At 56.5% G+C, this 9795-nt stretch overlaps 1 protein-coding gene and 2 non-coding genes across 3 annotated transcripts; all 3 read right to left on the bottom strand.

Annotated features, from left to right (window-relative positions):
* Nucleotides 1-5254: 5254 nt before the first annotated feature.
* On the bottom strand, nt 5255-9090 carry RPS11 (ribosomal protein S11). Its single transcript, XM_065639305.1, has 5 exons — nt 9050-9090; nt 8666-8797; nt 6828-6903; nt 6109-6238; nt 5255-5429 (listed from the first exon to the last, which is right to left on the bottom strand). Exons 1-5 carry the CDS (start codon nt 9062-9064, stop codon nt 5306-5308), a joined length of 477 nt encoding a protein of 158 aa, XP_065495377.1. The 5' UTR covers nt 9065-9090; the 3' UTR covers nt 5255-5305.
* On the bottom strand, nt 5859-5949 carry LOC135984638 (small nucleolar RNA SNORD35). Its single transcript, XR_010605683.1, has one exon. It is a non-coding gene; the product is annotated as a small nucleolar RNA SNORD35 (small nucleolar RNA).
* LOC135984637 (small nucleolar RNA SNORD35) lies at nt 6681-6769 on the bottom strand. Its single transcript, XR_010605682.1, has one exon. It is a non-coding gene; the product is annotated as a small nucleolar RNA SNORD35 (small nucleolar RNA).
* Nucleotides 9091-9795: the final 705 nt, after the last annotated feature.

The following is a 9795-nucleotide window of genomic DNA, read 5'->3' as shown; positions in this document are numbered from 1 at the left end:
CTGCTGTGGGACAGGCTGAGAGAGCTGGGCTGTTCAGCTGGAGAAGAGAAGCTCCGGGGAGACCTTAGTGCGGCCTTTGCGGACTGAAGAGGGGCCGAGAAGAAAGATTGGGACAGACTTTAGAGCAGGGCCTGTTGCGACAGGACAAGGGGTGATGGTTTTAAACTAAAGGAGGGAGATTCAGGCTGGACATGAGGAGGAAATTGTTGCCCTGAGGGTGGTGAGAGCCTGTCCCAGGTTGGCCAGAGAGGTGGTGGCTGAACCATCCCTGGAGACGTCCCAGGCCAGGCTGGACGGGGCTCTGAGCAACCTGAGCTGGTGCAGATGTCCCTGCTCATGGCAGGGGGGCACTGGGGGGCTGGGAAGGTCCTTCAGCACAAACCGTCTGTGATTTCGGAGCGACACCTGGCTCTTGTCCTTGCAGCCGTGACACGCGTTCTCCTGGCTGTCTGACTTTATTCAGTGACGGTTCATGGTCCCCGCGGGTCGCGAGGCGCCTGAGCAGCAGGAGCGCGCTGGCTGTGACCGTACCCGGTGCAGCACAAACCGCGACCCCGGGGACACCGTCAGCTCCCGTCCCGCCCGGGGAGGGGGGACAGACGCCCCAGAGCGCTCGAGGGTCTCGTGCCCGGACCGGGACCCCAGGTAGCGGCTTGGGGAGTGGAAACGGAGCTGAAGTTTGTGCAACGCGAGGCTGCCCCAGGGGAAGCTGCTCAAACGGTCTTTTTGCTCCCTGTCTTCAGTTTCGCACAATCATAACAGATTCTTCTGACTCCTCCAGGTGAAGGCGCACGACCGCAGCCTCCGGTGCACCCTCCCCGTGGACGAACGCCGAGAATCAGCCTGTTTTTCAGCCTCCTCGTGTTCAAGCCGAGCGGTTTGCCTCCTCAGCCCCAAGACGATTTCCACTCCAACCCACTTCTGCAGGTTTTTCCTGAACCCGCGCTGGGTTTCCAAAGCCCTTTGTGGGGCGTTTCCACCCGGATCGCGACTTCCTGGTGGCACAGACCTCGAAACGGCTCAACCGGGCTCCGGAACAGCCGGACACACGGACGTCTGCCTGGGAACACGCAGCTCCCATCAGCGGCGGGTTCAGATTCCGTGTGATCTTCCCCAGCAGGGCGGCTCCTCTTAGTTTTGAACTAAGGGTCTGTCCAGCCCTATTTAATATTTTAAATCAATTAGCAGATATATTTGGAAATCTATTCACTTCCTAACCTACTTACTTTGTGATTTGCCGATACATTTTTAATGAGAGCGTTATGCAATCGCTAAATAAAACGCCTTCCAGAAGTTAATTGGCCAGGATCTATTTTCCATTAAAACCAGGCTGAAGCATCAATTCCTGTTACGAACCATCAGGGCTTCATTGATGAGCCACGTGTGGGATTTTTCTGTGTCCGTACGTGGGATCAGAACAAAACCAGCTCATTGCAAATGAGCCCGAATGGCCCCAGAACCATTGAGGTACTGTCATAAATACAAATTGTGCCTGTCTGATGTAGGGGGTTTGTTCCCCAGCGCCGCGTGTCGCTGCTCCAGCGAACGAGAATGTTTATCGGAGATGCCGCCTGCGCAATTTTCAAATATTCATAATTTCTGAAAGCAAAAGGAGCCGTTTATCTCAAACCAGCAAAGATGACAAGGTTCCTCGTGCAGCTGAGTCAAGCTCCCATCTAAAACCTTTAACCACATTCACCCTGGTGAAACTTTGCCTCACAATCTGGCACAGCGAAAACGGTGAATTTTTCCCCCTTGAGTCTCTCTGCTGATTTGAAGATCCCTCAGAGCCGACAGCAGCCTCGGTGAAAACATTCAGAACCAGGTGCCCTGCAGGGCTATGGGGGTGATTAGACAGTGTAATTAGTATTTCCAGGAGCAGTTTGGGAATATCAGCAGAGCAGCTTTATCTCTGCAAAGGTCGGTGCCCGGGTCCCCTTCAGCTCTCAGGCTGACAGAAAGGAGGAGGAACAGGTTTCTGGATCATGGAGCCGCTGGTTGGGCGGTGAAGCTGCCGCCTCATCAAATACAGTGATGCTAATGAAGGGAAGGATCAGATTTAATTAGCAGTGAGGCCACTTGTTCCCCTCCCTCTCGTCTTGCTGCTCTGAGAGGCGATTCAGCTCATGGAAAGGGCCTGGAGAGCAGAAAAGCTGTTTTCTGCCCCAGAACCTGCTGGGAGGGAGATGGAGGGTGTGGTGAGACCCCCACTCTGCTGGGCCCAGCTCAGGGACCGTCCTGGTGCTGCTCCGGTCGCTGCTCCCGTCGCTGCTCCCGTCGCTGCTCCGGTCGCTGCTCCCGTTGCTGCTCCTGTTGCTGCTCCCGATGCTGCTCCCGTCGCTGCTCCGGTTGCTGCTCCCGATGCTGCTCCGGTCGCTGCTCTGGTCGCTGCTCCGGTTGCTGCTCCTGTTGCTGCTCCCGATGCTGCTCTGGTCGCTGCTCCTGTTGCTGCTCCCGATGCTGCTCTGGTCGCTGCTCCTGTTGCTGCTCCCGTCGCTGCTCCCGTTGCTGCTCCTCCAGCAGCGTCTGAGCGAGCAGGAGCAGCCGGATCCACCTCTGTGCTCCGGGGCAGATCAAACCCTCCTGCAGACCCTGACGGGCTCAGGCGGGAGCTGGCAGTGGATCCACGATGAACACCAGATCCCCGAGACCACTGGGGACCCTGCGGCAGCAGGACAGGGACCTGCCAGAGGTCATCTGGCTGTTCAGGGAAGTGGTGAATAATCAGCATTTTACCCAGATCTGCTGGGAGAACAATCAGCATTTCGCCCAGCTCTGCTGGGTGCGCAGGGGGTGCCAGAGGTGCCCTCGGCCGAGGTCCCGGCAGGACAGGGGGCTCCTGCGTGATGATGCAGCCCTGGCAGGAACATCAGCTCCAGAGATCTGCTGGGATCCTGCACCTCCGGCCTGGGGATCCTGTAAAACCCCCCTCGGGGATCCTGCACCCCCAGATCAGGGATCCTGCACCCCCAGCTGAGCCCCTGCTCCTCCTCCCCCAGCCCTGACCCCAACTCTCACCATCCTTCAGATTTCAGCAGAGAAACCTCCAGCACCAAAATCCCATTGTGCTGGGAATGGGGAGGCCAAACCGCGAACCCTGGGGGCGGTTCTGGGCCCCTCACACCAAGAAAGGCCTTGAGGTGCTGGAGCGAGTTGAGAGAAGGGAACGGAGCTGGTGAGGGGCTGGAGCACAAGGGTGATGGGAGCGGCTGAGGGAGCTGGGGGTTCAGCTGGAGAACAGGAGCTGAGGGGAGACCTTCTGATCTCTGACCTGCCTGAAAGGAGCTTGGAGCCAGGGGGGGTCGGGCTCTGCTCCCCAGGAACAAGCGCCAGGAGCAGAGGAAACGGCCTCAGGTTGCGCCAGGGGAGGTTGAGGTTGGATCTGGGGAACAATTTCTTCCCCAAAGGGCTGTGGGGCATTGGAACAGGCTGCCCAGGGCAGTGCTGGAGTCACCATCCCTGGAGGGGTTGGACAGACGGACATGAGGTTCTCAGGACATGGGGCAGTGCCAGGGGTGGGGAACGGGTGGACTCAGCGATCTTGAGGGGCTTTTCCAACCAAAATGATTCTGTGATTCTGTGACACCCCCCAGCAGCCTCTTCCCAGGCCCCCCAGGTGACAGCCACGGCACCACCACCTGCAGACACCAGACCGGGCCGGTTCACCTCCTGACAGCCCCGCCAGGTTCGGGCTGAGCCCGGTGGCAAGAGGTGGCAGCGGGGACACCGGGCTGAGGGACCCCCCTGTGCGGGGAAACGCGTCTGACCCGGCTGCTGTCGGGAACGTTCACCTGTGTCCTGGTGAAAACTGACCCAGGGCTCAACGTCCTCCTGATTGGGGGCACCAACAAAAACATCTCGGTGGGAAGACCCACAGGACCCTGGTTCTTTTCTGTGCTTAAAAGGGGCCCATGAGAAAGATGGGGACAGACTTTTGAGCAGAGCCTGTTGTGACAGGACAAGGGGTGATGGTTTTAAACTAAAGGAGGGAGATTCAGGCCGGACATGAGGAAGAAATTGTTGCTCCTGAGGGTGGTGAGAGCCTGTCCCAGGTTCCCAGAGAGGTGGTGGCTGAACCATCCCTGGAGACATCCCCGGCCAGGCTGGACGGGGCTCTGAGCAACCTGAGCTGGTGCAGATGTCCCTGCTCATGGCAGGGGGGCACTGGGGGGCTGGGAAGGGCCCTCCAACCCAAACTGTTCTGAGATTCACTCTGGGACCGACCAGAAAGGCGCTGTAACATCTCCAGCCTGTTAGAGCGCGAGCGCTTTGCCCAAATCCCACCCAATTCCACCCAGATGAGCCAGGACAGCCCTGCACGTGGCAGCACAAACAGCAGCTCCAACCCAAACACAAGACATTTGAGAGCTGGACGCTCGTTGGTGCGAAATCATCACCAGGGACATGTTGCCAGAGCTGGCCCGGGGTGAGATGACGCTGCCAGCGGGACCAGATGGGTTTAAAACACCCAATTTTGGTTGTCCTGCCTCTGTTCCTCAGCACACACCCCTCCCGCTGCTCCAGGACCGTGCCACCCACTCCCTGTCGCACCGTCCCTCCCACTCTGCCCCGGAACAGCAGCTGAATGTTGGAACCACAAACCAGCACCTCTATAAAATCCTGCAGAAAAGGCCATTTTTTCAGCATTAATTCCCATTTCCTGGGTCACCAGCCTGTGACAAGGCACTTGGACACCTTGTGTGTGAAACCACCACATGGCAGATTCCTCTTTAGATACGTATTTAAGCTTCCAGAGAAATTATCTTTGAGACCACCTTGGCCTGTTACTGCTAAGAAGCTTCAGGTTCTGACCCAAGTTGTGCTGGGATCTCCCATCTGCTGCTGGGAGGGCAAGACAATGAACCACGACTCGGTGCTGCGCTGGGAATCTGCAGGAACTCTGCAGAAAGTGACCAAAAGCCATCAGAGCGTGTCCCCTTTCTGTGTTTTTACTGTGCCCCAGTTCCCACACATTAAAAAAGGCCAGTCGCAAACATGCAGCGTGGGAGCTGCTGTACCTGGTCCCGCTCGCGGCAGCACCAGATCCTGTGCCAGCTCCGTGAACAGGACCTGGCCACACGCTCCCCCCGTCCCGCACCCGAATTCCTCATTTCTGAACAGAAAATCTGGAGGATCAGGTCGGTGTCAGTGTAAATCTCACATTTTCCTCCAGAGCTGCGCTCCTCCCGCCCCTTCCCATACCGCGATACGCTCATGCGTGCCGCTGTATTTACTGCAGGTTACACACAGCAGGTGCGTTTTTACAAAAGTTTTATTCGTCCTGCGGATCTTCCGTTGGCCACTTTTAAAACTTCTGGAACTGCTTCTTGGTGCCCGCGGCCTTGGTGACCTTGAGGACGTTGAAGCGGACGGTCTTGCTGAGGGGCCGGCACTCTCCCACGGTGACGATGTCGCCGATCTGCACGTCCCTGCAATGACACCCCCGTGCTCCAGTGTCTCTGTGTCCACAGCTGTTTGTGCTGCGGCGCAGCCGTTCGCATCGTGTGGTGCTACCGAGAGGGACCTCGCGTGTGCAAAGTGTCACACAAGGTCTTATTTTCAGAGCTGCGAAGGCGAATGTGCCGCGGGGTCTGTCACCCCGTGCTGAGCTTGGACTTGAGGCTCAGCAGCAGCTTTTTGAGAGCGGGACGAGCTGGGCACGAACGCCGGCTCTAGTCACACGCCGGCTCAAAGCACTTCTCAACCCACATCAGCTGGGATGTGATGCTAGTCCTGGCTTTTCTGGCAAGATGCACTGCAAAAACCAGCTTAGGAAACAAAAACCCGCCGCCCTTCAAACCTGCTGCCTTCCTCCTCAGCGTTTACTCAGAAACACCGATTTTTTAACGTTTCTCCCCCGCCGCGGTTCAGCAGGTGCCGTGGGCGCTCTCAGCAGCCCCCGTGCAGCCGGGGCTCTGCAGACCATCGTGAGACTGGACATCACCACCGCGACGGGACGGGGGCAGCGATGAACCGCGCAGGACACACAGACACGGCACTCGCTGCAGTTTAAGCACTAAAGCCGAGCTCAGCAGTATAAAATATCTATATAAACACACATATGAGGTATTCAGAGCACTGCCCCCCCGTCACCGCGGGGCCACGCACCTGAAGCAGGGGGAGAGATGCACGGACATGTTCTTGTGGCGCTTCTCGAAGCGGTTGTACTTGCGGATATAGTGCAGGTAGTCGCGGCGGATGACGATGGTGCGCTGCATCTTCATCTTGGTCACCACGCCTGGGGACATGACAGTGATGAGGACAAGGAAACACACACTGAGCAGCGGCAAACCGGGCTGGAGATTTGGGGTGTAACTCACGGAGAACAGGGATTTGAAGGAGCGATCCAAGAGGATCAGCAGGGACAAGTGGTACTTGACATGTCAGGCCAGCAGCACCTTCAGTTCCACTAATTTCTCCTTTTTCACCCCAATAATCAGCCCCAACACACCCTGAGGGACACTCTGGGACCCTGTTCTACCAGGTGAGCAAGTTCTATTACTGCCAGGCTACATAACTCCAATTTCTACCACCAAACAAATTATTTCTCATATTTTTTGAAGGTTTCTAAGGACGCTGTGACCCCTCCCCTAGAACCAACGCTCCAAGCTGCTGTATTGCACCAAGATCTCCACCCACCCAGCACATCTGGAAGGAGCGCTGCCAGTAGCTGGTCCTGTCACCGGGCATCAGTGAAGCCATGTGGCATTGTCGTCAGAGCCTCCACTGCAGGCTCGGCAGACCATCGTGAGAAAAACCATCATCTGCGGCTGCAGGACCAGCGCAGCGCTCGGGGTCGTGGCTTTATTGTCACCCCCACAACTCACCCGAGAGAATCCTGCCCCGGATGGAGACGTTACCAGTGAAGGGACATTTCTTGTCAATGTAGGTACCCTCAATCGCCTGCAGAGAGAAACCATCAGGACGTGAGGGAACGGCAGGAAGATGTGCCAGGGAGGATCAGTTGGACATGAGGAAAAGGTTCTTCACCCAGAGGTGCTGGACACTGGAACAGGCTCCCCAGGGAGGTGTCCCGGCCCCAAGCTGACAGTGTTCAAGAAGAGACTGGACAATGTCCTCAGACACACGGGGTGACCTGTGGGGTGTCCTGTGCAGGGACAGGAGTTGGGCTCCATGATCCTGTCGGCCCTTCCAGCTCAGGACATTCTATGGTTCTATGACTCAAATCCTGGGGTGAGTTTTGGGCCCCTGAGTGTAGGAAACGATTAGTGTAGGAGCAAACTCCCAGCAGAACACTGTTGTGTTTACAGCCTCCTGCACCCAAAGGCTGTGGCAGGTATGCTACAAACCCGAGGGCTATATATCAATAATGCACTTCTGTGCTCTCCAGGTAAAGAATCCACAACTGACTCGAGTGCAGCCTGTTCCAGCACTTTACAATCTTCCAGATTTCACATTCAAATAAAAGGAAATTATCTTTCCTTACTCTCCTTTTTACTACTCAGAAGTAAACGCTGGATTAATAAAATGGCATAACAATTATTTTTATTTTCTGCTCCTCTCCTAGTAGTTATTAACCTCCTGCACTTTGTATATCCAGGAAATAAGATAGGCCTAAACTCCTTATTTACACTACTTGCCCTGTTAAGCTGCCTTTTTAATTCTTACTCCCACACACACTACTGTTTATATTTTATATTATCTATTCTGTGATTCTGTGACTCGAATCCTGGGGGCAGTTTTGGGACCCTCAGTGTAGGAAACGATCACCCTGCCAATAGAACAGGCCCCTGCAGGATCTCCCGGCAAAGCAGATTTTATCAGCGATTTTGCCAGGCCGGGTGTTGCACCTAAAGGCAGGCGCACGGAACACGGCAAAACCCCTGGTTATATCCCCCAAATCCCGGCCGCAAATTCCCCTCCCTGTCCCCGGCGGTTGGTGCTGCAGGTTTACAGACTGCCCGACCCTGCCTCAGTTTACCTGTCTCATTCTTCTGATTCTAACAACCCCCTCCCCTTTCCGGTTTATTTAAAATATGGGTTCCTGGCTCTTTGGCTAATCTTCCCCCAGGTGGAATTTTTTAAAAAATAAGTATCAATTTGCATTCCGGGGTTAGTACAAAGAGACTCTGTTTTCCATTAAGGATTCATGGTCTGATGTCTCTCGGTCCTTCCCCCAGACTAGGGTCAGGCGCCAGGTCCCCAATTTCGTAAAAGCAACATTCCTTTGTTAAACGTTCCTTACAAAGTGCAAGGACGAGAGGAAATGGCCTCAGGAAAGGACATTCAGTGACTGTCAGCATTCAGATGGACAAACAGCTCAGGCAGCACCGAAGCTCAAAGGAGCTGCAGCTACAAGTGGAGCTTATTGCAGCCTTTCTTTACTTAGAAGGAGCTCAAAATCCTCCTGATCTGAACTGAAAACTGACCCGGGGCTCAACATCCTCCTGATTGGGGGCACCAACTAAAACATCTCGGTGGGAAGACGCACAGGATCCTGGGTTCTTTTCTGTGGTTAAAAGGGGCTGATGAAAAAGATGGGGACAGACTTTTGAGCAAGGCCTGTTGTGACAGGACAAGGGGTGATGGTTTTAAACTAAAGGAGGGAGATTCAGGCCGGACATGAGGAGGAAATTGTTGCCCCTGAGGGTGGTGAGAGCCTGGGAAGGTCCCTTCAACCCAAACCACCCTGTGAACCTCTTACCTCCTTGGGAGTCTTGAAGCCCAGCCCGATATTTCTATAGTAACGGGGCAACTTCTCCTTGCCGCCCTCCCCCAGCAGCACCCGCTTCTTATTCTGGAAGATGGTGGGCTGCTTCTGGTAGGCCCGCTCGGTCTGCAGAGAGGGGAGAGAAGGGAATATTTTCAGAAACCGCGGGACTCGGTACCTCACACAGCGCCGCTCCCCCCCGCCATGCCACCGCCCCACAGGTCGCTCGTTGCCGCCCTCGCCGGGCCGGGACGACGCCCCCACGTCCCCCATCGCCCTCCGGGGCGATGGGGGACGTGGGGGCGTCGTCCCGGCCCGGCGAGGGCGGTTTTTCGGTGGGTCCCGGTGGTCGCGGCCTAAACCCCGCGCAGCGCCCACCTGCGTGTCCGCCATCTTGGATCGCTGGGCGGAAAAGGAAGTGGGGGCCGCGCGCGGCGCCGCTTATCCCAGGGGGCGGGGCCGAGGGGCGGCGGAAGCGGCTTCGGCGTCGCGCGCCGCTTCCTGCGCCGCGCTGAGGGGAAGGCAAGATGGCGTCCGAGCGTTGCAGCTTCCAATAAAGATTAACACTCGTGTCCGCAAAGCACCACATCTCCCCGTCTGTTCGGCATTCAGCCGCTGTTCCGGGGCAGAGTGGGAGGGACGGTGCGACAGGGAGTGGGTGGCACGGTCCTGGAGCAGCGGGAGGGGTGTGTGCTGAGGAACAGAGGCAGGACAACCAAAATTGGGTGTTTTAAACCCATCTGGTCCCGCTGGCAGCGTCACCTCACCCCGGGCCAGCTCTGGCAACATGTCCCTGGTGATGATTTCGCACCAACGAGCGTCCAGCTCTCAAATGTCTTGTGTTTGGGTTGGAGCTGCTGTTTGTGCTGCCACGTGCAGGGCTGTCCTGGCTCATCTGGGTGGAATTGGGTGGGATTTGGGCAAAGCGCTCACGCTCTAACAGGCTGGAGATGTTACAGCACCTTTCTGGTCGGTCCCAGAGTGAATCTCAGAACAGTTTGGGTTGAAGGGCCCTTCCCAGCTCCCCCAGTGCCCCCCTGCCATGAGCAGGGACATCTGCACCAGCTCAGGTTGCTCAGAGCCCCGTCCAGCCTGGCCTGGGATGTCTCCAGGGATGGTTCAGC

Source organism: Caloenas nicobarica, chromosome 1 (assembly GCF_036013445.1).
Source record: "Caloenas nicobarica isolate bCalNic1 chromosome 1, bCalNic1.hap1, whole genome shotgun sequence".
Taxonomy (NCBI): domain Eukaryota; kingdom Metazoa; phylum Chordata; class Aves; order Columbiformes; family Columbidae; genus Caloenas; species Caloenas nicobarica.
Note: the sequence above shows the minus strand (reverse complement) of the source record. Positions and strands in the feature narration are given on the sequence as shown.

Excerpts from the sequence above, each read along its gene's own strand:
- RPS11 (XM_065639305.1), bottom strand. Across the intron at positions 6,239-6,827 it reads CCGGGGCAGGATTCTCTCGG|GCGTGGTGACCAAGATGAAG; the intron begins GTGAGTTGTGGG and ends TCATGTCCCCAG. Across the intron at positions 5,430-6,108 it reads CATCTCTCCCCCTGCTTCAG|GGACGTGCAGATCGGCGACA; the intron begins GTGCGTGGCCCC and ends GTGTCATTGCAG.